At 44.1% G+C, this 25,714-nt stretch overlaps 1 protein-coding gene across 2 annotated transcripts; it reads left to right on the top strand.

The window, feature by feature from the left end:
• Window positions 1–1,192: 1,192 nt before the first annotated feature.
• On the top strand, window positions 1,193–25,375 carry col1a1b (collagen, type I, alpha 1b). Of its 2 annotated transcripts, XM_046357217.1 has the most exons (50): window positions 1,193–1,414; window positions 3,134–3,337; window positions 4,035–4,066; window positions 4,476–4,511; window positions 5,122–5,217; window positions 5,896–5,967; window positions 6,876–6,920; window positions 7,143–7,147; window positions 7,314–7,368; window positions 7,720–7,773; window positions 8,152–8,205; window positions 8,433–8,486; window positions 8,756–8,809; window positions 8,928–8,972; window positions 9,199–9,252; window positions 9,536–9,580; window positions 9,707–9,760; window positions 10,278–10,376; window positions 10,823–10,867; window positions 11,071–11,169; window positions 11,464–11,517; window positions 11,855–11,962; window positions 13,873–13,926; window positions 14,323–14,421; window positions 14,647–14,700; window positions 14,934–15,032; window positions 15,231–15,284; window positions 15,481–15,534; window positions 15,724–15,777; window positions 15,901–15,954; window positions 16,227–16,271; window positions 17,032–17,130; window positions 17,332–17,547; window positions 17,748–17,801; window positions 17,955–18,008; window positions 18,146–18,253; window positions 18,799–18,852; window positions 19,011–19,064; window positions 19,243–19,404; window positions 19,746–19,853; window positions 20,032–20,193; window positions 20,548–20,655; window positions 21,346–21,399; window positions 21,514–21,621; window positions 21,853–21,906; window positions 22,234–22,341; window positions 22,460–22,751; window positions 22,991–23,181; window positions 23,345–23,587; window positions 24,101–25,375. In XM_046357217.1, exons 1-50 carry the CDS (start codon window positions 1,333–1,335, stop codon window positions 24,245–24,247), a joined length of 4,389 nt encoding a protein of 1,462 aa, XP_046213173.1. In that variant the 5' UTR covers window positions 1,193–1,332; the 3' UTR covers window positions 24,248–25,375. The 2 variants fall into 2 exon arrangements, with proteins under 2 accessions (XP_046213173.1, XP_046213172.1); XM_046357216.1 differs by lacking the exons at window positions 1,193–1,414; window positions 7,143–7,147 and having other exon boundaries at window positions 3,174–3,337.
• Window positions 25,376–25,714: the final 339 nt, after the last annotated feature.

Here is a 25,714-nt window from a genome sequence, read left to right as displayed (position 1 = left end):
AAATGCTTGCTATTTTCTCATAGAGGATGATGTCATCCTCCTGAGGAGGATGAGCTGGCCAATCAGCCTTCTACTTGCATTAATATTTTGTATACACCCACACCATTCCAACACAGAACAGCTTATTTTGAACATACTATTTTAGAAGTTGAACTATTTAACTCAAATTGTAATTAATTGTAGGTCATATTTCATAGAAATCTGGAAACACTGGTGACTTTCTGTGCAATCAGATAATTATTCTGATCTTGCATTTCATGACACAGTCCTGAAAAACATCCCCATCCAACAACATCTCAAGATTCACAACACAAAACCAGCAGTTATGCCACATAAAAAAAAGTCCTTAGGCTACAACACAATTGAAACAATAAAACACTTAATTGCATCTATCAGATATACAGTTTTGGGGAGTAGTGAACTACATGTAGTTCAACTAGTAATTGAACTACATTTTGCAGTAGCTTGGTGGTAGTTGAACTAAATTCAAATCTAGGTCATGTTTTCAGTAGTTAGTTCATGTTTTATATATGTAGCAGTGTAGCTAACAACTGGAACTACACACTACTTTTTTTGCAAAATAAAATATGGGTGAATAAGGCAATAATGTCCTTTCATTTTCAACATCAGACCTGCCTAATTCTCACTTGAAACATAGTTTTTGTGTCTACTAGGCTAAATTACACATTCTGTTAACATCTGACTCCAGAGTGATATGTTCTTGCAATTTGTAGTCTATGACATTTCAGATGTAGATATGAAAGTAGTTTAGATGTAGTGAACTACTTTCCCAAACAAACTTTAGTTAAGTAAATTATATTTTATTCATTAAGTTTAGCTGAGAAACTTCCCCAACACTGCAGATATACAGCAGGGAATATAGCTTTCTGTTTTGGCTAAGAGAAAACAGATTCCAACGTGTTGACCAAAACGATGGAGTGTTCTCCACACCTTGCCTCAAGTTGAACAAAAGTGGTCAGTGCAAAGACCATCCACCGGGTCGGGTAACCGTTTGAAGATGAAAAAGGAAAAAACAACACCGGTGTTTGAATGTCCACGTTTTAACCAAAATGTGAACTTGTTTGACACCCTCCTCCCCTTGTGAAGGAGGGACTCCTTTCACTTGTACAAGTTATCTTCTGCGCCCAGGACCTCCCCAAAAGTTTGGCATATAAAAACCCAGTTCACTCATTTGTTTAGGCAGTAGGGAGGTTCTGTCAGGGTCTGGATTGGAGTAACAAAGTGCCGGACCCTACTTTTTATGGTTGGAGTCTGAGGAGTTAAAACAGGATTCCCCTTGCCTCAAAGAGTCTACATGTCTAATATTTAGACATGTTCAGCTTTGTGGATATTCGGTTAGCGCTGCTGCTCAGCGCAGCAGTGCTATTGGCAAGAGGTCAAGGAGAGGACGATAGTAAGTATCACTTTATATGAGATTATGGGACACAGGGACGCTCGCAAGAACAATGGATAGCGCGTAAAGGGACCGTTCTATTATGTTTGGGATGATGTAAATAACGCTTACCTACCCTGTGGGACACCTGACGTTATATTGTCAGCAAATATCATCGAAGGGGTTATATCATTGCTTTTGGAGCTCCGAAGCTCGATGCATTGAACAAGGATTGTATATTTTTTTGCTTCCATGGCTGCTGTTTTCTCTGGCGTGCAGACACATGTTCAGTGAGCCCCATGCGCTCGTTTTTCACGCGCTATTTCATGTCCTCCGGCAAGGGAAATTCTAGCTGTTGCAAAAGCTTGGATGCGCAATGATGACATGATGTTAAAATGGAATTGGAATAAAATACAAATATACAAACCACTTGAAACAATTATATTACTTATGTTAAATACAAATAAGAAATAGGGAAATGTTTTTCAGAAAAAATAATAAAATATTATTGGCATTGACGCCTATCACCAAAATCTAGGAATTATATTATGTACAATGGCAACAACGAATTGTGCCTGGACTGAAACAAACTCCTGAAAGATTAGGCGATAGGAAAGCCATATTCCCCATTAGCCTACTAGTATACATGGAAATGTGTAGCCTATTTAATACACTTCATGGCATCTGCAATAAGAACTTTCCATTGCTTGATTTATAATAACTTTAAACCAGGGAGGCTAATTAAGTGAACATAGTTGTACTATGACGTCTTCAGGAATTGTCTAGACATCAATTTATCAGATTGGGTGGGTATAGCTAGGGGGGTGTGGCTCGGTGGATTATAATGTCATTGTACAGGCTTGGAGCGCAGCTCTGTGGCAGATATTGGAAATGTTGGCTTCATCACCAGAATGACAAAACAAGCCTGGGCCGACTGCCCAAATCACCACACGAACCCTCGCCAGTGTGCCTTGCTTGGCTACATGTAGGATATACAGGCCTGTCTGACTTTGGCTACAGGCCTAGGCCTACTTCATATTCTTTCGCTTGTAGTTCAAAGTTCAAACATAGGCCTGGGTAAATGTCAGTACACATTATGCATGCCACGAAGATTCTCATGTCATTTGGAAACTTTTTTATGTTTTGCATTTTCACCAACCACGTCACAACTCCATTAGACATCCCCATGGCCTTTGGCCAATACTGGTCTACTGCAAAGGCAACAACCAGTGCAACACACTAGGACATTCAGATCATTTATGTCTATAGTTTGGAAAACAATGAAGGGAGAACCCTGTCTCTGTAGGCTACTTTCTCTTAAAAATGATCTAAATCTATGATATATCCAAAATATACTCTAGTTGGGCCATGAGCCTGGGATGTTGGTAGGTATAGGCCTTGCTAATCTTATGCCTATGTCATTCATTGGGAGTGGTCTCCTAGGATCCTACATTATGACTACCTGTGGCAGGACTCGAGTTTCACAGCCATGACTGGTTTGCTATTTTCGAATTGTTCGTGCATTGTGTCATTCATATTCAACAGGATTTGGGTCTAACCTACACATTAGAAGAAGTATGCTTAAACAGTTTGTTCTGTTTAAATAATGTATCCCTTTTTATCAGACATTCAGACAGTATAATTGCAGCAATCGTTTGCTTTTGAAATGCTCACTTCTGATAGGTCTATTCAATTGCCTTGTGACGTACCTCACGTTTCCAAAACTCTCCATCTTCGCAGGCGGATTCGGCAGCTGCTCGTTGGACGGCCAACAGTACAACGATAAGGATGTATGGAAACCAGAACCCTGCCAGATCTGCGTCTGCGACAGCGGAACCGTTATGTGCGACGAAGTGATTTGCGAGGACACAACCGACTGCGCCGACCCTATCATCCCCGACGGCGAATGCTGTCCTATCTGCCCCGATGACTCCGAGAGCGAGGGTAGCCTACCTTTGATGACCACTTACACCTGTGCCTTTTGGTAGCGTTCTGGCGCCCCCAGTGGCACCAATAGGCTGCAACGTTTCCAGTTATAGACAGAGGGGGACAAAGGGAACCGGTCGGGCCTTACACAGCCTTACACGCTGGCCATTACTTAGAATGGACTGTGGATACCTCATTGAGGATAAGCAGCAAAATAAATGGGATATTACTATTGCTTTTCTTTCCCCCCACATCTTCTTTATGAGTGGATTAACCCTGTTCAATGCTGGAGATGTGGATGTGCAGATACATTTTACACTCACATCTTCACTAGGCAAGTCAGTTAAGAACACATTCTTATTTACAATGACAGCCTACCTGGGAACAGTGGGTTAACTGCCTTGTTCAGGGGCAGAACGACAGATTTTGCTCCGGGATTCAATCCAGCAATCTTTCAGTTACTGGCCCAATGCTCTTACCACTAGGCTATCTGCCGCCCCAAGGCAGGTATATAGGCCTAATCAGCATTAGGCCTTCAATGCCTTCACACCCTGCTATATGGGATCCAGCCATACATTAATTGTCAACACGGTATTATTGTACATTGAGAATCATTGTTTTACAGGATACGTTTTTTTACTACCTAGTTCATGGGTGATATGAGTTTATAAGAGGTAATAATAATATGATCTCTTCCTCTTAATTGATTTCATAGATCCCCAGTTACCAGAACGTCCTCAGCCAGAGGTATTTATGCACATTTTACAACTAGTATTGATTGTGTTAATTATGTTATTATGCCATGTTTTATATGTGTTATAACACATGTATTAGTGTGTTATTATGTCAGTGAAAAATCAAATGATCAATGTATTAACATTATTGAATAATGATTGAACTCTGGCCTTCTTACAGGCCTCATAAATAAGCCCATGTGTTCATTATGGTTCATATTTATTCAAACTGTGATACCTTTCAACCATGTAATCCTCCACCAAAGGTTCAATGCCTTCATTTATGCTAGGCCTACTCTACATGTGTACTGACTCGAGTAGTTCATAGCCCAGTAGGCTTACACCGCTCTCATTGAAGTGTTGTGCAGTGAAACAAGCACTGCAGCACAGCTGATTCTCTTCCTCTTGTTGTACATCCACAGGGACCACAGGGAGGTGATGGCCCCAGGGGTGACGATGTAAGTTTTAAACGGTTTATTTTCAGAAATAAAATGAAATCATATATATATATGTGTCATTAGTGTCACTGATTCTTTGGACGAAGCATGGCTTTGTGGAAGTGGTGCTTAAGGTTGAGGTTGAGATTTGAATTGTAAAAGATTGTAAACACAGGTGGGTATTTCAGAAGGGGAGGAGCTGGGGTTTAGGCGAAGGATTTGACTTATCTGCTGTTTCTGTTCAGTACAGATTTAAGTACCTCAGCACAGAAAAGCTATTTTGCAGTATAGTTAATATAATGTCATTTTAACCACTTAACTTATACAAATTTTTCAAAGTAATGATTGACATTAGTTTCTAGAGACTGGTATGTATTTTTCAAGGATTTGACCTATTGACCTATCAACCCTTGGTGGAACTTTGACCTTTGCATCACAGGTCAAGTGCTTCTGTGGGTGGTAAAATCCAGATGTAGCTTTCTAGCACATGGAGCCCCAGATTCAATAATTTGAGATTTTTGTTTTGTGGGGAAAACAGTAGAGCCAGAACTGCTATTCATGGCATGCTTATCCATCTCTCTGTCTTTGCTACTAAGAACCTATGTATCTGTCTGTCTGTCCATCTCTCCAGGGTCCTGAGGGTGTTCCAGGTAACGATGGCGTGGATGGCCAGCCTGGCCTGCCCGGCCCCCCAGGCCCCCCTGGACCTCCTGGCCTTGGCGGCGGAGTAAGTTACCGCCATGACAAAATCATATACAAAGGCTATTTCCCGTGGATATTTACCAGTCACTACCAGTCTAGTACCAGAGTTATCCATATCCATGGTTTTTGGTATGCCTGAGAGGAAATATTAATAGATATCTAAGTTAGAGAGTAGTGAGTGTGTCTCCCTGCTCCTTTCAGCACCAGCGTTGTGTGGACAGCTCCCTAGTCTCTAAATCTGGTTTGTGGAGGAAAGGAGTTAGACTAGAGACAGAATACAGAGGCACACAATAAACTGTTATGATTGTTGAGACAGTTGGTAGTAGAGGGAGACTATTCCTCCTTCTTGATGGTGATGATAGTAGTGACTAGCCACATTGTATGATTCATTGTTTCATGTATCAAGCTGTTATTTCCCCCTCTGACTAAGGTTGCATCCCAAATGGACCCCTATTCCCTATATAATTCACTACATTTGACCAGGGTCAGTAGGGCGCTGGTCAAAAGTAGTGCACAATATAGGGAATAGGGTGCCACCTGGGACTCAACCTATGACTGAGTTACAGACCATTTGATAAACAGTTGTAACCAGTTATGAACCATTGTAACCAGCCGTTTTGTCACCTCTATGCTGTATGCTTAAGAAACATCCACAACTTAAAGAAATGAGAAAACAATTGATTATTTATTTCCTTTCCTGCAGGTCTTCTCTCCTCAGATGCACCATGGTTATGACCAGAAATCCAGCGGTGGCCAGGCCCAAATGGGACAGATGGTATGAATGTCCTCATCTTGTCTTCCTCTGTGCTGTTTTAGTGATCAAAGTGGAGCCACATTTGCAGGCTAAATTGAGCTAAGAGGTCTGGTCTCAGGCAGTATCGAGCACCATTGTGAACTGTATGCAACACATACTAGATGACAACATTTCTGTTGTCTGGATTCGGAAATGCACAACCATTATGTATGTGGTCTATTCCAAGCCCTCAGAGCAGTGTTTCACAATGGAAGAAGTTACGCTACACTATAGATACCCATATAACATATTTAGTTCTATAGTTACTTTGAAAAAGTAATTCACTACATCCAAACTACTTTGTGAAAAAATATAATATCTAAATCTGAAATGTCATGACTACAAATTGCAAGAACATATCACTCTGGAGTCAGATGTTAATAGAATGTGTAATTTAGCCTAGTAGACACAAAAACTATGTTTCAAGTGAGAATTGGGCAGGTCTGAACACTACCGAGATTTCAGTTGAATTCAACAACCACCAAGCTACTACAAATGTAGTTTAATTACTAGTTGAACTATATGCAAAAGCGTTCGGATGCTAAAACAACCAACATGTATGTGTTCGTGAGAGTCTCGCCTTTCCATTTCTTTATTATTATCAGCTCTAGCTGCATGGTATTGCTGTTTTGAAGATCATGGATCCTGTCCTGGTTAGGTGACGATGTGCCTATGCAGTGTAGTTTACACTAAGCTGTACAGTACAGTACAACACTTCCAGGTTTGCAGTAGTCCTCTGGTAGTGATTGCTCACAATGATCAGCTATGTATTTTATGCTTTAGATGACAATACCTCACATATTCACTTCATCTCAATCAAGGGAGGTAATGTACTGCTACCAATGGTGTCATTTATTAATTGACTAATTGGTTGTTGTGTTTTCCATCAGGGCCCTATGGGGCCCCGTGGTCTTGCTGGCCCACCAGGCAACACCGTAAGTATCCTTTCATTATTTCTTTTCATTTTCAACAACCTCACTCATCTCATGTTTTACAAGACATATAACAAAACATTTATTTGAATCTCTTTTTGTTATACCAGGTGTGAAAATCATTCCAGTTATAACATTTGTTGTACATACATTTATACAGTATACAGTGTAGTATATTTATATTTGACTTAAGTAATATATATCTTATAACAATACTTCTTATAGGGCCGGTTTCCCAGCCCTTTCCCAACCTTGATCCTGAACTAAGAAGATCATTCAATGGAGATTCTTCATTGAGCATGTTTTTAGGCCAGGAAAACCGGCCCGTATTACTAATAACAGTAGTGTATATAACCTGTGTCTCATGGTTGGATCTGTGTTCCTGTCCTCCACCAGGGTCCCCCCCGGTCACCATGGTCCCCCTGGCGAGCCCGGTGAGCCTGGCAGTACTGTGAGTATCCAAAAAATGAGAACTTCCTGTTGATTTAAATATCAACCGACACACATTCTGAAAGCACAACTTCCTGACCATGACCAAATAGTTTGTAGTAGCAGCCCCCCCATACCCCCCAAAAAGCCCCCCCCCCCCCCCCCACAAACACACACACAGACACACACACTTCATCCAATTGTGTATACTTTATATTTCACTGAGCCCTGACATTTGTGATGTACAGCAGTTATAGTAACTATACTCATGCACTAGCAACCTTTGCGAACCAACATCGACACACAATATCATCAATTTTGAAAGGACACACACACACACACACATCCACTCATCTTTGTTTGTTCCTTGTAGGGTCCCATGGGTGAACGTGGTGCAATGGGCCCCCATGGCAAGAACGGAGATAATGTACGTCATATTTTTTGCACGATCTCAATTTTCATTCTATTTGTTAGATCTGTATCTCGAAAGCCATGTTCATTTGTAAAGACAGAACTCAACATAAACTTGTCTACTTTTTCCCCTTTGCAACTCACACCACAATATTTTCCCATGTTATCATTACAATGTCCTTCTGTATTGTATTGACATGTTATCATTACATACATTTTAATAATATATATAATATAATCATAGTAATTGTATCATCCATTTTTTATACAGTTTTTTATGCCACATTATTATCACTGTTTGTATTAGCGGCAGAATTATTCACAGTGAGAGGACCTCTCTGTCTATGTGTCTCACTATTAACCTCTGTCTCCATCCCTCCTCTCTACTCTACAGGGTGAGCCTGGCAGGTCTGGTCGCCCCGGTGAGCGTGGCTCCGCTGGCCCTCAGGTGAGTAGCCCTTTAACCCTATAGTTCAAGGGTCAGTAGCTCCTGTCAAAACAGACTTTGTTCATATCAGTAAAGGACCTACAGGGCAGATTTGTGTGTTTGATGAGAACCATTCTAATAGACCAATAAAAATGCATTTTAGTTTCAACACTGAAAAGGCAACACTATTTTCTTTATGTCTCTTATGAAGACGAGTCCACAACATTTCTTCTTCTCCTATCCTACAGGGTGGTCGTGGAACCCCCGGAACTCCTGGCCTCCCCGGCATCAAGGGACACAGAGTGAGTAGTATAAGGAGGAGGGACTTGAGGATTCTCCAGGGTGAAGTTTATCCTAGGTACAGATCTAGGATCAGCTTTCCCTCCCCAAATCCTTTCCCTAACCATTAGCAGGGGAAATTAATAACTGACCCAAGGAAAGCTACTAAGGGCAACTTCAGTCTACTCCCACGATGATATGATGGCCATGACACTACAACTTTCCTACATTGCACTCTTAACCATACAGAATAACAGCTAACCTAACAAATGCTATTTGATATCCTCCTCAGGGTTTCAATGGTATGGATGGCGCCAAGGGAGACGGTGGCCCAGCTGGCCCTAAGGTTAGAAGTCTATCTAATGATATCTATCACCATGTGAGTCTATCATTACCTGTTGTGGAGAACTCATCTGTTCCCTGGTGTTTTCTTCCTATTTTTCTCTTTATCCCTCCGACCACAGGGAGAGGGTGGTTCCCCTGGATCCAGTGGCAACTCCGGTGCTATGGTGAGTATCCCGTTCATATGACAAGCTCTCGTCTCAATAAACACATCAGAGCCCATTAACTCTCGGGAACTTTAAAGATATCACCCTGCTTTCCAGGAGTAGCAAAGACTAAATAATGTCCGTTTTTTAAACAAAACATTATGGCCCAGTGAAAGTAGCCAGCCAGCATTACTGTACTATCTAGCATTACTGAACTCCCTCTGCCTCACCCCTCCCGTCTCCCCAGGGTGCACGTGGTCTTCCTGGTGAGAGAGGCCGTCCTGGACCCGCTGGCTCTTCTGTAAGTGCCACACTGCACTGCCCTCACTTCATTTGATTGATAGATTGTTTGATCACAACATGAATCGCAGAAAAACCTTAGACACTATCTCCAATGACACAGAAAAGTCTGAGACTTGATGTCATGTTGATGTATTGCTGCAATACCCCTAAATATCAACTCCTTTCTTTAATGTGCAGTATGCTTACACTTGTTCACCTGGCCAATATGCTTTCATAAATTGTTCTTATCAGAACCAGAAATAAATAGAATTGATCATCATTTCCCCCGCTTCTTCCTCTAGGGTGCTCGTGGTAACGATGGTAACTCTGGTCCTGCTGGATCTAATGTAAGTATCTTTATTACTGGTGACTAACCTGTCAACCTGTCAAAGCAATTCAGGGTACACCATTCAGTCTCATGTGTTGGTCCTGACTATGCGAATTTAACTTAAATGTTTATTCGATCTTTTCAGGGACCCACTGGCCCATCTGGTGCCCCTGGATTCCCCGGAGGTGCTGGAGCTAAAGTATGTCATACCCCCCACCCCACCCCAACCCGCTAACCCTAACCCTAATCCTCTTGTTGCATCTCAATTCTTAAAAAGTGTGCCCTTCTACAATCCTCACCATGCATTTTCAAAGCACTGGATAGAGGCAGTTTCACCCATATTTCTTACACCAGCCTTTTTCTCTCAAATCCATGATTTAATAAAGTGAACAAGTACACTCTTAGGGCAGAAGGGCAGAGAATTAGAACCCAGATTGAGAACCTGATCTGATATAGGCAGTGGCCACCAGATGGCATATGTACACCTCGTCAGTACAGAGCTCTATCAGAGAGGAAACAATGAGAGGAGTGAGAAGATGAAGTCGTAATTAATTATCTTCCTACATTCCTATGCACACACACACCCCCACACACACACACACACAATCCCCCCTCTCCATCCCCCTACACACACACACAACGGTAACATCAGTCACAAAGACTAAATATCCAGTATCCATACGCCCTCCTAATTCCCTCTCTGCTGCCCCCCTTAGGGAGAGACTGGTCCTCAAGGAGGACGTGGCTCAGACGGACCCCAAGGATCTCGTGGAGAGCCCGGTAACCCCGGACCCGCTGGTGCTGCTGGACCCTCTGTGAGTACTGTTGTGCATGCATATGCTTGCCCTGATATGATTATTTGTCCTGGTTGCTAATGCTTATATGTCCTTATCTTACATACTGTATATCCTTATCTTTATCCTTATCCTTATATATATGTATGTATGTATGTATGTATGTATGTATGTATGTATGTATGTATGTATGTATGTATGTATGTATGTATGTATGTATGTATGTATGTATGTATGTATGTATGTATGTATGTATGTATGTATGTATGTATGTATGTATGTATGTATGTATGTATTTACGTATGTATGTATGTATGTATGTATGTATGTATGTATATATTCGTATGGTTTCCCTCATAGTGCACCATCTAACCTCTGACCCCTGAAGTTTACTGTAATATAATGTCCCCCCAATCCCTTCCCCTCTCTCTTCCTCTCTTTTCCTCTCTTCTCCTCTAACCAAACAGGGTGCCCCTGGAGGTGATGGCCAAGCAGGAGGCAAGGGTTCCACTGTAAGTATGAGCCATGTGGATACAAAACTGATTGTTCAGATTATCTATGATAGATTATGTTCAAATTAATACAGTTAATACTTCATATAGAAATGATAATATATGCCATTTAGCAGACACTTTTATGCAAAACGACTAACAGTATAGTATGTCCATACTGGTTCTGGTACACTAACGTTTATCTCCTCTTGTCTGTCCCAAAGGGTGCTGCTGGTATCTCTGGTGCTCCTGGTTTCCCAGGAACTCGTGGCCCCGCTGGACCCCCTGGATCTGGTGGTGGACCTGGCCCCAAGGGTAACCATGTGAGTACCACTGTTACGATCACTATTTTGTAAATTGGTCAAATAGCATTTAATGTATACGCTCGCTGTGATGCATTATATTGTGATGTGCTTGTGCTATTTTGAACAAGCAGTCATGGCGAGTATTGTTTTGTAAATTGGTACAACACAAAATTCAATAGAACACAGTAATTTAATGCCTCTCTATGGGGTATAACTTTTGTAGCACTTCACTCTATTTTGTGATGTGTAATATTGACCAGGAAGTAGTGGTGTGTTACCTGATGTGATTTGTTTGTTTGTTTTCCCTTACAGGGTGAGCACGGAGCCCAAGGCCCCAAGGGAGAGCCCGGTGTAAAGGGAGAGCCTGTAAGTTTGCAATGAACTCTATGATATATCACCGATGGAAACACAATCTTGCACACTGTATTTAGCAAACAGCTTACCATGTATGAAAAATTTAGAGCCTGTATCCGGGACACCGATTAAACAAGCCCAGTTCTGGACCAACAAGCATCTTCACTGGAAAATCCCAATGAATGCAGCTTTTTGTTCAGGACTATGATCAATCTGTGTCTGGGACATAGGTGTCTAACCCAGGTGTATAACCTGTTTCTTCTGAAGCTGTTGTTAGACTGGTGAGTTTACTGTACTATGGGTCTGGTCTCATGTCTGACCCCTACTTTCCAACTCTACCTCCAACCAGGGTTCCGCTGGTCCCGGTGGACCCCCTGGACCCTCTGGTGAGGAGGGAAAGAGAGGCGCCCGTGGTGAGCCCGGTGGAGCTGGTGGTGTTGGACCCCCTGGAGAGCGTGTATGTTCCCCACCTCTGACTCCTCAGCCCCCTTCTCCTATGTCAGATAACCCTTCCCTGAAGTGCCTCTCATAACAAATGTGTCTCTACATAGACAGATTAATTTTAAAGTGTTTGCGTTTTGTTTTCTCCATATGATTACAGTAAATATGTTTATTTATTTTAGAATTTGAAAAACCATAAACCAACCATCAGAGCCTCATCCACCAGCCTATACTACTTAGAGCCTCAGCCATCAGTCTATACTACTTAGAGCCTCAGCCACCAGTCTATACTACTTAGAGCCTCAGCCACCAGTCTATACTACTTAGAGCCTCAGCCACCAGTCTATACTACTTAGAGCCTCAGCCACCAGTCTATACTACTTAGAGCCTCAGCCACCAGTCTATACTACTTAGAGCCTCAGCGACCAGTCTATACTACTTAGAGCCTCAGAGCTTCAGTCACCAGTCTATACTACTTAGAGCCTCAGCCACCAGTCTATACTACTTAGAGCCTCAGCCACCAGTCTATACTACTTAGAGCCTCAGCCACCAGTCTATACTACTTAGAGCCTCAGAGCCTCACCAGTCTATACTACTTAGAGCCTCAGCCACCAGTCTATACTACTTAGAGCCTCAGCCACCAGTCTATACTACTTAGCCTCAGCCACCAGTCTATACTACAGCCACCAGTCTATACTACTTAGAGCCTCAGCCACCAGTCTATACTACTTAGAGCCTCAGCCACCAGTCTATACTACTTAGAGCCTCAGCCACCAGTCTATACTACTTAGAGCCTCAGCCACCAGTCTATACTACTTAGAGCCTCAGCCACCAGTCTATACTACTTAGAGCCTCAGCCACCAGTCTATACTACTTAGAGCCTCAGCCACCAGTCTATACTACTTAGAGCCTCAGCCACCAGTCTATACTACTTAGAGCCTCAGCCAGTCCTCAGAGCCTCAGCCACCAGTCTATACTACTTAGAGCCTCAGCCTCAGCCAGTCTATACTACTTAGAGCCTCAGCCACCAGTCTATACTACTTCTAGAGCCTCAGCCACCAGTCTATACTACTTAGAGCCTCAGCCACCAGTCTATACTACTTAGAGCCTCAGCCACCAGTCTATACTACTTAGAGCCTCAGCCACCAGTCTATACTACTTAGAGCCTCAGCCACCAGTCTATACTACTTAGAGCCTCAGCACCAGTCTATACTACTTAGAGCCTCAGCCACCAGTCTATACTACTTAGAGCCTCAGCCACCAGTCTATACTACTTAGAGCCTCAGCCAGTCTATACTCAGAGCCAGCCAGTCTATACTACTTAGAGCCTCAGCCACCAGTCTATACTACTTAGAGCCTCAGCCACCAGTCTATACTACTTAGAGCCTCAGTCACCAGTCTAGCCACCAGTCTATACTACTTAGAGCCTCAGCCACCAGTCTATACTACTTAGAGCCTCAGCCACCAGTCTATACTACTTAGAGCCTCAGTCACCAGTCTATACTACTTAGAGCCTCAGTCACCAGTCTATACTACTTAGAGCCTCAGCCACCAGTCTATACTACTTAGAGCCTCAGCCACCAGTCTATACTACTTAGAGCCTCAGCCACCAGTCTATACTACTTAGAGCCTCAGCCACCAGTCTATACTACTTAGAGCCAGCCACCAGTCTAGAGCCTCAGTCACCAGTCTATACTACTTAGAGCCTCAGCCACCAGTCTATACTACTTAGAGCCTCAGCCACCAGTCTATACTACTTAGAGCCTCAGCCACCAGTCTATACTACTTAGGCCCACAACCATCTGCATACTGTAGAATACGTTGAATTCCCAGGGGTCAGTGTTTGTCAGTCAAGCCCTGACTTTGTGACATGGTGTGCCTGTGCTATGGTCCCATGTGTAATTTTGGTCCTGTTTCTTCCAACAGGGTATGGCTGGTATGCGTGGTTTCCCCGGGTCTGATGGAGCTGCCGGTGGCAAGGTGAGTCAACAGTCAGATATAATAATAATGATATAATCCTATAATAATATGTGTACAGTGTGTATACGACCAATACACTTTGATTTGGTTTTAATAGTTAATAAACCCTCAACTATAAAGCCATGGTCTGAGAAACATGACACCTGGTGTGTGGAGTGAAGCGCCATGTTTGGTCATACATGACACGAAGGAGTACTGTAAGCATCGTAGCAGAACATTGTATTGAACCTAGAAACACATTTTATTCAGCACGTGATCCTTAAATATGCTGTCTGCGTGTGTCCTTATGGTTACCCTCATATACCACTATTTCACCTCTGAGCCCTGGAGCTTACTGTAATGCTTACCTATCAAAACATGGCGCAGACATCACCAATTGATCTTCCTATGTGATAGGGTGGCCCTGGTGAGCGTGGAGCCAATGGACCAATGGGAGCCCAAGGTGCCACTGGTGAGGCTGGTCGTCCTGGCGAGCCTGGCATGCCCGGATCCAAGGTGAGTGGTACCTGTCCACATCTCTCTCTATTTCTCTCTTTCTCATTGAAAAAAAAACGACCATCAATTCACCATGTGACCTTTAACTTTACTGCATGCACAGTTTAGGACATGATATATCATTCACATAGATTTTGTGCAGACTTGTAGTCTTTGAGTATTGTAACCTGTATTCTCAGGTAGAATGCCATCTAATGTGTTTTCTTCTCTCCCTGCCTGCTGCAGGGTATGACTGGTAGCCCTGGTAGCCCCGGACCCGATGGGAAAGTTGGCCCTGCTGTAAGTACTACTGACCTATTCACTGCAAACTCAATGCATCCATAATTACTATATTATTACTATTACTATATTGGCAAGAGGACATTATCGAGAGGAACGTTTTGTCCTCCATGTCTCTTAGTCGTGATGCAACGACAGTGGATCATGTGGTAGTCATGTCATTTGTTCAATCTGGAAGGCACCAAACCCTTTCATGACCTGTGTGATCCTTCTCTTCTCCTGATGTACTGTAGGGTATCACTGGAAACGACGGTCGCTCCGGACCCCCAGGCTCCTCAGGAGCCAGAGGTCAGCCTGGAGTCATGGGATTCCCCGGACCCAAAGGACCTGGTGTAAGTAAACAAACAAGCTAACAAACATACAAACAAATTAACATTAATTTCCCTCCTAAATAGTTGTTACTAACTAATTATTTTCACCATACTATTTCATATACTGAACAAATCTAAATGAATGTTAGGGGTCGTGTGTTCAGTGTATTTTCTGACACACTGTATAAAATATAAATGTTGTCTGTCTCTTCCGTATAGGGTGACAATGGCAAGCCCGGTGAGAGAGGTGAAGCTGGAGCTGTTGGTGGTATTGTAAGTAAAGCTATACTTATACCTGAAACAGATAGGATCGATCCTTCATACTGTGTCCTGTATGCGATATGGGCCCAATTTTGGACTGAAGTCCATGTTAAGTCAACTTATATCAAGTCGGAATAGGGCCCTTTGTCTATAGGCCATTTGTGTGTTTTCTTCGGTTTGTAACAGACGCCATCTTGTTTCTGTCTAGGGTGCTCCTGGTAAAGATGGCGACTCTGGTGCTCCTGGACCCCAAGGGCCTGCTGTACGTATTCACAAATATCTTTCTTAGAATGAATGGTACATTTAGCCACACACATCTCCAGTACATTGTCTCCTTCAATATTGGATTGTCTCTTAACACATTGAGACACCTTCGTGTGAATTCATTCATGAGCCACCCAGACACCATACTTAAACTGCGCGCTGATATAGTTTCCCCCTTGTGTTCCAGGGTTCTCAAGGAGAGAAAGGAGAGGGCGGCCCCGCCGGGCCTAATGGATTCCAAGTAGGTTACCAATCACAAACCTAACCTCCACAATCATTACTTGTCTCCATATTCACATTTTCAACCAATAATGTTACATGTTGACCTGAAATCTCAACCACACCTCTCCCATCTTCCCTATAGGGCCTGCCTGGAACTCAGGGAGCTACTGGTGAGCCTGGCAAGGCTGGTGAGCAGGTAAGTAGTACCGTCCATCACAGAGGTCCTATAGGTTCTAGATGTAATTCCATGACATATTGAATTGAAATTGGAAAAGTATATCTTATATACTGCTGCAAAGCAAGTTTTTTACCCAAATGCAGTTGTTGAAGTCTAATCAGCTGCTATCTAGCAATACATGTCATTATGTGACAAATGTTGCTATAAAAAGGGCTATAAATACATTTGATTGATTGATTGATTGATTGATTGGTTGATTGACTGATCCTCTCTCCCCTGTCGCTCCACAGGGTGGGCCCGGTGAGGTTGGAGGTCCTGGCCCCAGTGGATCCAGAGTAAGTACAGTACCTTACTGCAGCTCTGAATAGGATCTGAACCCCCAGAAGCTGCCATCTGTCTAAGCTGCCCTCTTCAGTAGCTGTTCCATTACTAAACATGATGTTCACGGTCTTCTCCTCCCCTCCCATCTTCTCCTGCTCTTCTCCCCCCGTCTTCTCCTCTCCTCCCATCTTCTCCTCCTCCCCCCCGTCTTCTCCTCTCCTCCCATCTTCTCCTCCTCTTCTCCCCCGTCTTCTCCTCTCCTCCCATCTTCTCCTCCTCTTCTCCCCCGTCTTCTCCTCTCCTCCCATCTTCTCCTGCTCTTCTCCCCCGTCTTCTCCTCCCATCTTCTCCTCCCCCCCCCTCCTCTCCTCCCATCTTCTCCTCCTCCTCCCATCTTCTCCTCCTCTTCTCCCCCCGTCTTCTCCTCTCCCATCTCCCATCTTCTCCCCCCGTCCTCCCATCTTCTCTCCCCTCCTCTCCTCCCATCTTCTCCCCCCCCCCGTCTTCTCCTCTCCTCCCATCTTCTCCTCCTCCTCCCCCGTCTTCTCCTCTCCTCCCATCTTCTCCTCCTCTTCTCCCCCCATCTTCTCCTCTCTTCTCCCCCATCCCCATCTTCTCCTCCTCTTCTCCCCCTTCTCTTCTCCTCTCCCCCCCCATCTTCTCCCCCTCCTTCTCCCCCCTCTTCTCCTCTCCTCCAACCTTCTCCTCCTCTTCCCCCCGTCTTCTCCTCTCCACCCCTCTTTTCTACCTCTTCTCCTCCCCTCTCCTCCTCAGGGTGACAGAGGTTTCCCAGGCGAGCGTGGTGGCATCGGATCTGCTGGCCCCGCTGGACCCCGTGGAGCCAATGGTTCTCCCGGTAACGATGGAGCTAGGGTAAGAGAACACTGGAGAGCACAGATACAAGGACTGAGAATTACATTAGGCCCCATACAACCATATCATTAGTCATTTTCTTATTTATTATTGTACCGCAACAAATATTTTTCTGGATGTAACATTTTTGTTAATATATTATTTGGCAATAATGTGAAAGGAGTTTTAATGTATGTGTCTCTGTCTACCATATTTGTTCAGGGTGAGAGTGGTGCTGCTGGTGCCCCTGGCGGTTTGGGAGCCCCAGGTCTGCAGGGAATGCCCGGAGAGCGCGGCTCAGGCGGCAACTCCGGTGCCAAGGGAGAACGAGGTGATGGTGGCCCCAAGGGAGCCGACGGTGGCCCTGGAAAAGACGGCATGCGTGGTATGACTGGACCCATCGGACCCCCTGGACCCACTGGTGCTCATGGAGAGAAGGTAAGAGCAAAATGCTTTTTGGATGAAACAGTTTGATTACTCAGTAAACAGTGCAATATCAATTGTTGAAAAACTATTGTGTAGCTACAGCCTTGATGTATAACAGTATTTTTTAAAGTATTAAGTATTCAATTGAGACAAATATGAGATAGTTTTATTCTCATCTGGTCGCCACTCTCTCTTTCGCTCTCTGTGTTTAGGGTGAGGGTGGTCTCGGTGGCCCCCCTGGCCCCACTGGAGGTCGCGGTTCCCCTGTGAGTATCTTCCAATGACATACTACATCTTCTTCTGCTTATGACGGTGGTGTAATACGCCGAATGATGGCACGCCATTTCTCTTTATCACACTGTATAAGCTTTTCATTCCCAACCTCTGACCCTGTGTGTTTTCCACCCATAATCCTCCAGGGTGAGCGTGGTGAGCATGGTGCCCCTGGACCTGCTGGATTCGCTGGACCCCCTGTGAGTAGCATCATCACCCAGCCCGGTCCAGTCCAGAACACTCTGAAGCTGGTCACCGTTCTGTTTCCAGTGGAATCCCATAACCCAGTAATGACCAGTCCTGACCAGTCCTTTCCACTTCTCTCTTCCCACTTCAGGGTGCTGATGGTCAGCCTGGCAACAAGGGAGAGACCGGTAACAACGGCCCCAAGGGTGAGGCTGGTGCTCCCGGGCCCGGTGGACCTGTTGGTGCTCCCGGACCTCAGGTATGGCTGTCTGAGGCTGTCCAATCAGCTTTAACTCCCGACCCCCCAGACCCTCCCCCCCAACTAGAACATTTTTGAATGTGTCCAACTGATGCATACTTATCATTTGCATTCCAATTTCCAAGATAGATAGAAAAATACATGTTTCATGTTGCTATTTGTTCCTGAATCAACCAATTCAGGAGCAGTTTGCAAATATACAGGACAAGTTACTTTTAGCTAACAGGGCACATGTGTACAACATATATATCCTGAAACGTACTGTAATACAGTGACCGATTGAAAAAGTGCTGAGGACTGAATAGGTGATGTGACTGTTAGTTTGTCCCGTGTTTGTTTTCATTTGATTTCATTTCACCTTTATCTAACCAGGTAGGCTAGTTGTTCTCATTTACAACTGCGACCTGGCCAAGATAAAGCAAAGCAGTTCGACACATACAACAACACTGTTCTGAATAATATAGTAATGTTCAGTGCATATATTTATTATCCTAGGTTCTATTTATTGTCTTTATGGCCTAACTCCCTTCTGTTTGTGTCCTCAGGGGCCCGCTGGTAATTCTGGTACTAAAGGAACTCGTGGTGCACCTGGACCCCCTGTAAGAACCTCAAACTTCTCCTCAAAGCAACACTTTTAATTGCTTTTAAACTGAACAAAAATGTATACAAAACAAATAGTTGTAAAGTATGTGTTTTTTTGTGAAAGCTATTCTGTTATCTCATGTGTGTGTGTGTGTGCGTGTGTGTGTGTCTGTAGGGTGCTTCTGGTATGCCTGGTCCTGGTGGGAGAGTCGGTCCTCCTGGTGGAAGTGTAAGTTCACCTAACCAAGGTCCTCCATCTTCTCAACAATCTACCAAACAGTCCCATTCATGCACACTGAAACATATCAAGTTTGGCTTCTTGAGTTAAACATCTTTAACTCACATACTTTTATATTTAAAAAAATGTTGCTCTGAACAAACTCGCCTCATCTCCTAAATGTTTTCAGGGAGCCCCCGGATCCGCAGGCCCCCCCGGCCCCGCTGGTAAAGAGGGACAGAGAGGTGGACGAGGTGAAACTGGTAATGCTGGTCGCCCTGGTGAGGCTGGAGCCGCCGGACCCCCAGGTCCCTCAGGAGCCACTGGATCTAAGGGTAACGATGGTCCAATGGTAAGTAAAGTCAACATATATAAACAACAACAGCAGCTATAAACAAAGTAGTAAACAGAACAACACATCAACTACTAAAGGGATGAAGGGATATTGGGCCAAAACAACAATTATTATATATTTCAAGCATTACAAAACAAAATAAAAACTATGTAATGTACCAGATGGAATGTTAAAAAACAACTATAAAACAGAAAAAAAATACAAATCAAAATCTGTCATTCTACTTTATTTGTAACATATGTATGTAGTCAAGTTTAAACCATGTTGATGAATCTCTTTATAAAAGCTTGTTCTGTTTCTCCCTGCTGCAGTGAATAATCTGTCATCTTTTTCTCCAGGGAGCCCCAGGAACCCCCGGACCCGGAGGTATTGCTGGACAGCGTGGTATTGTGGGTGGCCCCGGAGGAAGGGGACCCAGCGGTACTGCAGGAATACCAGGAACAGCTGTGAGTGTTCCCATCAACAACAACCCCCCCCCCCCCCCAAAACACTGACCATATTACTCCTAACCTCTTATCAAAAGTATTAACTCACAAAAAAGCACTTTTGTCTTAGTTTTGTCTCTACTCCTAAAGCATTCACACTTGACACTTAACCCTTGACTTGTCCCTTGTCCTCTCTCAGGGAGAGCCCGGTAAGCAGGGACCTGGCGGCCCCGTCGGTGAGCGTGGCTCCCCTGGCCCCATGGGACCCCCTGGCTTGTCTGGTGCGCCCGGTGAAGCTGGTCGTGAGGGTTCCACTGGTCACGATGGTGTTTCTGGCCGCGATGGACCCCCCGGCCCCAAGGTAAGCTTCCACTATCAAACCACCTGCTACACTGAACCTCTGTAATAAACAACATTGCTGCTGGAAAATACATATAAACAGACTAGTTGTCTTAACATGTATACACTTACTGCATTTTTAAGTAGAGCTTTTCAAGATGCTCAAAGAGCTTTACAATGTAAGAGAGGAAACTCACCTCATCCACCAACAGGAAATTCACCTCATCCACCAACAGGAACCTCATCTCATCCACCAACACTTGTCCATATCACTGGCGACATTACCCTGATGGCTCTTTGTCTGTGTGTGTGTGTGTGTTTGTCCGTGTTTGACCGTGTGTGTTTGTCTATGTGTGTGTGTGTGTGTTCATTGCAGGGTGACCGTGGTGAGAATGGTAATGCTGGTTCCCCTGGTGCTCCCGGACCTCCCGGTGCCCCCGGTCCCTCTGGTGCTTCTGGCAAGTCTGGTAGCCGTGGAGAGTCTGTAAGTACCTCTTCTCGTCAATTTAGGTGTCGACTATATTAACATTCAGGCCTTAGAATTTTTTTAATTTTTATTTTGGACATTTGTTGGACTAGCTCGCAATGTTACCATGACATACCCTGGGATACATCAATGTTACCCTGACATACCCTGGGATACATCAATGTTACCCTGACATACCCTGGGATACATCAATGTTACCCTGACATACCCTGGGATACATCAATGTTACCCTGACATACCCTGGGATACATCAATGTTACCCTGACATACCCTGGGATACATCAATGTTACCCTGACATACCCTGGGATACATCAATGTTACCCTGACATACCCTGGGATACATCAATGTTACCCTGACATACCCTGGGATACATCAATGTTACCCTGACATACCCTGGGATACATCAATGTTACCCTGACATACCCTGGGATACATCAATGTTACCCTGACATACCCTGGGATACATACCCTGTGATACATCAATGTGCTGTATATGAGCAGATTAGTGAATCACCATTCATGCAGGTATTATTTATATATTTTATTATATGCAGTTATTCATTACACACTTTCATTATCCTTGATTCTCTCTCTCTCTCTCTCTCTCTCTCTCTCTCTCTCTCTCTCTCTCTCTCTCTCTCTCTCTCTCTCTCTCTCTCTCTCTCTCTCTCTCTCTCTCCCTCAGGGTCCTGCTGGTCCCGCTGGCCCTAACGGTCCCGCTGGTGGTCGTGGTGGTCTTGTAAGTTTTCTGTCAGCATTTTGGCATCCATACACCTTAACCTGCATTGTAAGGCTGTCCGATATTTATTGGCAGTGTTGAATACCTGTTTGACCCCTTGGCCTATCTCTGCAGGGACCTGCTGGTGCTCGTGGAGACAAGGGAGAGGCTGGAGAGGGTGGAGAGAGAGGCCACAAGGGACACAGAGGTTTAAACGGCATGCCCGGTCTTCCTGGACCCTCTGTGAGTATACCAGGCGTATTATATTGTACAACTCCTGACTAATCTAATGGATCATATGTTAAAGTAAGGTGCTACTCTTTATGCTTATGTACTGCCATTTTAAAAGTCGTTTTTATCGGATTTGAGGCATTAAGGAAGCATGCACATTATCTCTGGGTTGAAGATCTGTTGTTCTCTAGGCTTTACCACGGCTGATCTAATGTGTGATTACTGTGATGTGTCTGGTTCTAGGGTTCCCCTGGCGAGTCTGGGCCTGCTGGACTTAACGGACCTTCTGGACCCCGAGTGAGTGTGACACACACTTCAAGCCCACCAATAGAACATGAATCAAGGCTGATAATACAATATACATATGTCATGTTGTGTTCTTTACCATAACAACACGATTACACACGTCAGATTACGCAGGGATTTCCGATCTATTCCTTTATTAAAGTGATGGTGCCGGTGGAGTGGAAGGAATAGGACCTCTAAATGAAGGCAATTGATGAAGGCTGAAATGTCAAGTTGTTAATAGTTGTTTAAATAAATAATGGTGAGCGAGTGTTGTGCCTTTTCCTTTTCAAGGGATATGACTTCTAAAGGAGTTGTTGTTTTGTCTCTGTCCTACAGGGACCCCATGGTTCTTCTGGCTCCACTGGCAAAGATGGCATGAACGGTCTGCCTGGACCCATTGGACCCCCCGGACCCCGTGGTCGCAATGGAGAGATGGGAGCAGCTGTAAGTCTCACACTGACCACTTCCTTTCCTCCACAAGCACACACAGCACACACAGCACATAGCACACAGCCTTTGAGGCCAGTTTTGACCCCTTTCTATCCTCTTCTTTCCTACCCAGGGTGCTCCTGGTTCTCCTGGTCTGCCCGGACCTCCAGGTCCCGCTGGCGGCGGCTTCCATGTCGCACCGATCTACAACCAGGAGAAGGGACCTGACCCCATGCGTGGAGGAGGAGGATACCACTACCGCGCTGACGAGCCTGACATGATGAACGACCGTGACATGGATGTGGACACCACCCTGAAGAGCCTCAGCCAGAAGGTGGAGAACATCCGCAGCCCCGAGGGATCCCAGAAGAACCCCGCCCGCATGTGCCGTGACATCAGGATGTGCCACCCCGAGTGGAAGAGCGGTAAGTTCCAGGCTTAGTCCAGCCCACCTCCAGACAGATACTGGTCACGGACTAGGCATGCTGTGATCAGTGATTGATTGGTTGGTTGAAATTATAAGACACTGAAAACACAGCCAAAAACATCAAAGAGCTAGCAGCCTACATAAAAAAAACTCAAAGAATAACTTTACTTTATTTAACTTTTATTTTCACCTTAAGCACCTTGATGGCTTATCTTCTGTTCTTTCTTTAACCCACAGGCCAGTACTGGGTGGACCCCAACCAGGGCTCTCCTCTGGATGCTGTCCAGGTCTACTGCAACATGGAAACTGGAGAGACCTGTGTCTATCCATCCCAGGATACCGTCCCCATGAAGAACTGGTACACCAGCAAGAACATCAGGGAGAAGAAGCACGTCTGGTTCTCAGAGTCTATGGACAATGGCTTCCAGGTATGGACCATTCAGCGTAACCAGGTGACAAAATGACTCGGTCGTACACTCAAACCTGGATTGCTAGGGACATGGGACTTGACTTGGACTTGAGGTTTAGTGTCCTGCCTTCACTACAACACTACCTTCGTGATACTAACGCCCATCCTCTCTCCCTCTCCAGTTCCAGTATGGCAGCGAGGGATCCAACCCAGAAGACGTCAACATCCAGCTGACCTTCATGCGCCTGATGTCCAACGAAGCGTCCCAGAACGTCACGTACCACTGCAAGAACAGCATTGCCTACATGGACGAGGCCACGGGCAACCTGAAGAAGGCCCTGCTGCTCCAGGGAGCCAACGAGATCGAGATCAGAGCCGAGGGCAACAGCCGCTTCACATACAGCGTCAGCGAGGACGGCTGCACGGTGAGACGCCTACTACTACTGTCTACTTTTACTATCCTATACTCTCTTCCGTTATCTTCCAACTCCCTTCTGAGCTCTTCCACTCGCTGCTATTCTCTTCTCTCTTTACTCTCATATTTAACTGTCTTCTACGGTCTTCTACTCTCCTCTTCTCTCTTTACTCTCGTATTTAACTGTCTTCTACGGTCTTCTACTCTCCTCTTCTCTCTTCTACTCTCGTATTTAACTGTCTTCTACGGTCTTCTACTCTCCTCTTCTCTCTTCTACTCTGTTGTCTTTATATCTCGCCTCTCCTTTTTGTTTTGTTCATCTGCTATCACACGAGGTGGTGGTGCATTGGCTTCCTTTTGAGATTAGACAGTGTGAAATGCATATTAAGGAACTCAAGATAGATGAAGTGATTAAATAAAAGAGAGGTTATGTAGAGGTTAGTGTGTTACCAACCCCTTTTACCAAGACTGGTTTTTGATTCTGACCCATGCTCCCTCCTTTCCCTCTCTCTCCATTCCACAGTCACATACCGGCACATGGGGCAAGACAGTCATCGACTACAAGACATCAAAAACATCTCGCCTGCCCATCATTGACATCGCTCCTATGGACGTTGGTGCACCTGATCAGGAGTTTGGCGTCGAAGTTGGCCCCGTCTGCTTCGTATAAAAAAAAGAAATGTGGACATGAAATTGTTTTTTTTCTAGCCGTCATCTCTAATTCTATTTTCTATGCATTACCTACAAACTCATTCGGTTGCCAAACAGTTCCACGAGTTTGAAACTACTCTGCTGAAGACGTCGTTTGTGTGTTTTTGATTCTGAATAAATTGTTTGAGGGGACTGCTACTTCAACCGAAACCTACAACAAGCAAGGACACTTAAAAAATAATATTTTGTTTCCACTGGACACAAGAAAATGATTTTAAGTCGTAAAGTGTAAAATCTCCCCTGGAGAAACACAATGAGATACAGGTGACTTTTTCTACCACTGCGGAAGGACAATGAAACCATCAAATGCTATGTACCATTTTCTGGTATTAAATACATCTTAAAAATCGAGTGTCTTGTTCTAAATTCATGACAAAAAAAACATCTGAAAGTTCACCTTCACTTTAAATACCTTCATGGCTACCTCAGAGAAGAAGTCCATGTTACCCAACATGTTTCATGAACTCTAGGGCAGATTTTACGCTACAGGAGTATTATTAGAAAGAAAACAACTGTCAGAGGTGCTATAATATCAACACATGAGGTCCAGTTATTGGTATTTGATAGAGAATTCCTTTCCTGTCATAATTAGCTAACAACCATCGGATCTTTGGTGCTAACAAATCAACACAATGTCTTCCTTGTTGTCAATGTAGTTCAATTGTTTTCTTTGTCAAGTGTTGGTTAATTAACAGTTCCGGAATATGACTTACTGTGGATATAATTCATGCTATGGTGTCTGGTGCAGATTTAAGCAAGTGGTTTTGTTTTTAGTTATATTTCATTTCCCCTGCCCCCACCTGATGTTTAAGTGTCAACCCTTTATGTGTGCCTTATCCTTCCGATTGTCCCTTTCACTGCACCACTCAACCCCCCATCCTTTCGTTTGTGTTTTGTTTGTTGAAAAAATAGAGTTTCTAAAAAAAGAAAAGAGTAAAAAAAAATCTGAGAAGCAGACACACTTCCATGGTTTTGAAAAAAGAGAATCTGTACTGATGTTGTACATGTATAATAAATCAAGATGTTTTTAATTATTTGGATACTGAATAAAGCATGTGAAGTGGTCTACTCAATGTTTGACATGTCACCTTGGTTTCCTCCATTCATTTATAATATAATATAATATATGCCATTTCACATCATACCTAAATCAAACCAGCAGCCGACAATCCAGTGACAGTGGCTGATTGATTATACAAATGTAATATTTTATATAGGTTATTTTTGGCTGTTGGTAAAATAATCTCCCAAATAGTTTAAAGTGTAACTTCCCTTAAAATCCGGAAATGTGATATTCTTGGCATATTGTCAAACACATCATTCCAAAAAAAGCCCATGTTGACCCCTTTCTTGGGAAACATAATATTAAGGAATTAACTGTAGCCCTAGTTGTCACAACTGACTTGGTGGGCTATCCATTCCTCCT

The sequence above is a fragment of the Oncorhynchus gorbuscha genome, linkage group LG07 (genome assembly GCF_021184085.1).
Source record: "Oncorhynchus gorbuscha isolate QuinsamMale2020 ecotype Even-year linkage group LG07, OgorEven_v1.0, whole genome shotgun sequence".
NCBI classification, from domain to species: domain Eukaryota; kingdom Metazoa; phylum Chordata; class Actinopteri; order Salmoniformes; family Salmonidae; genus Oncorhynchus; species Oncorhynchus gorbuscha.
Note: the sequence above shows the minus strand (reverse complement) of the source record. Positions and strands in the feature narration are given on the sequence as shown.

Coding starts and splice junctions, on each gene's coding strand:
- col1a1b (XM_046357217.1), top strand. CDS start 1,333: ATGTTCAGCTTTGTGGATATTCGGTTAGCGCTGCTGCTCAGCGCAGCA. Junction 5,218..5,895: donor CTCCTGGCCTTGGCGGCGGA/GTAAGTTACCGC, acceptor CCTTTCCTGCAG/GTCTTCTCTCCTCAGATGCA. Junction 10,868..11,070: donor CAGGAGGCAAGGGTTCCACT/GTAAGTATGAGC, acceptor TCTGTCCCAAAG/GGTGCTGCTGGTATCTCTGG.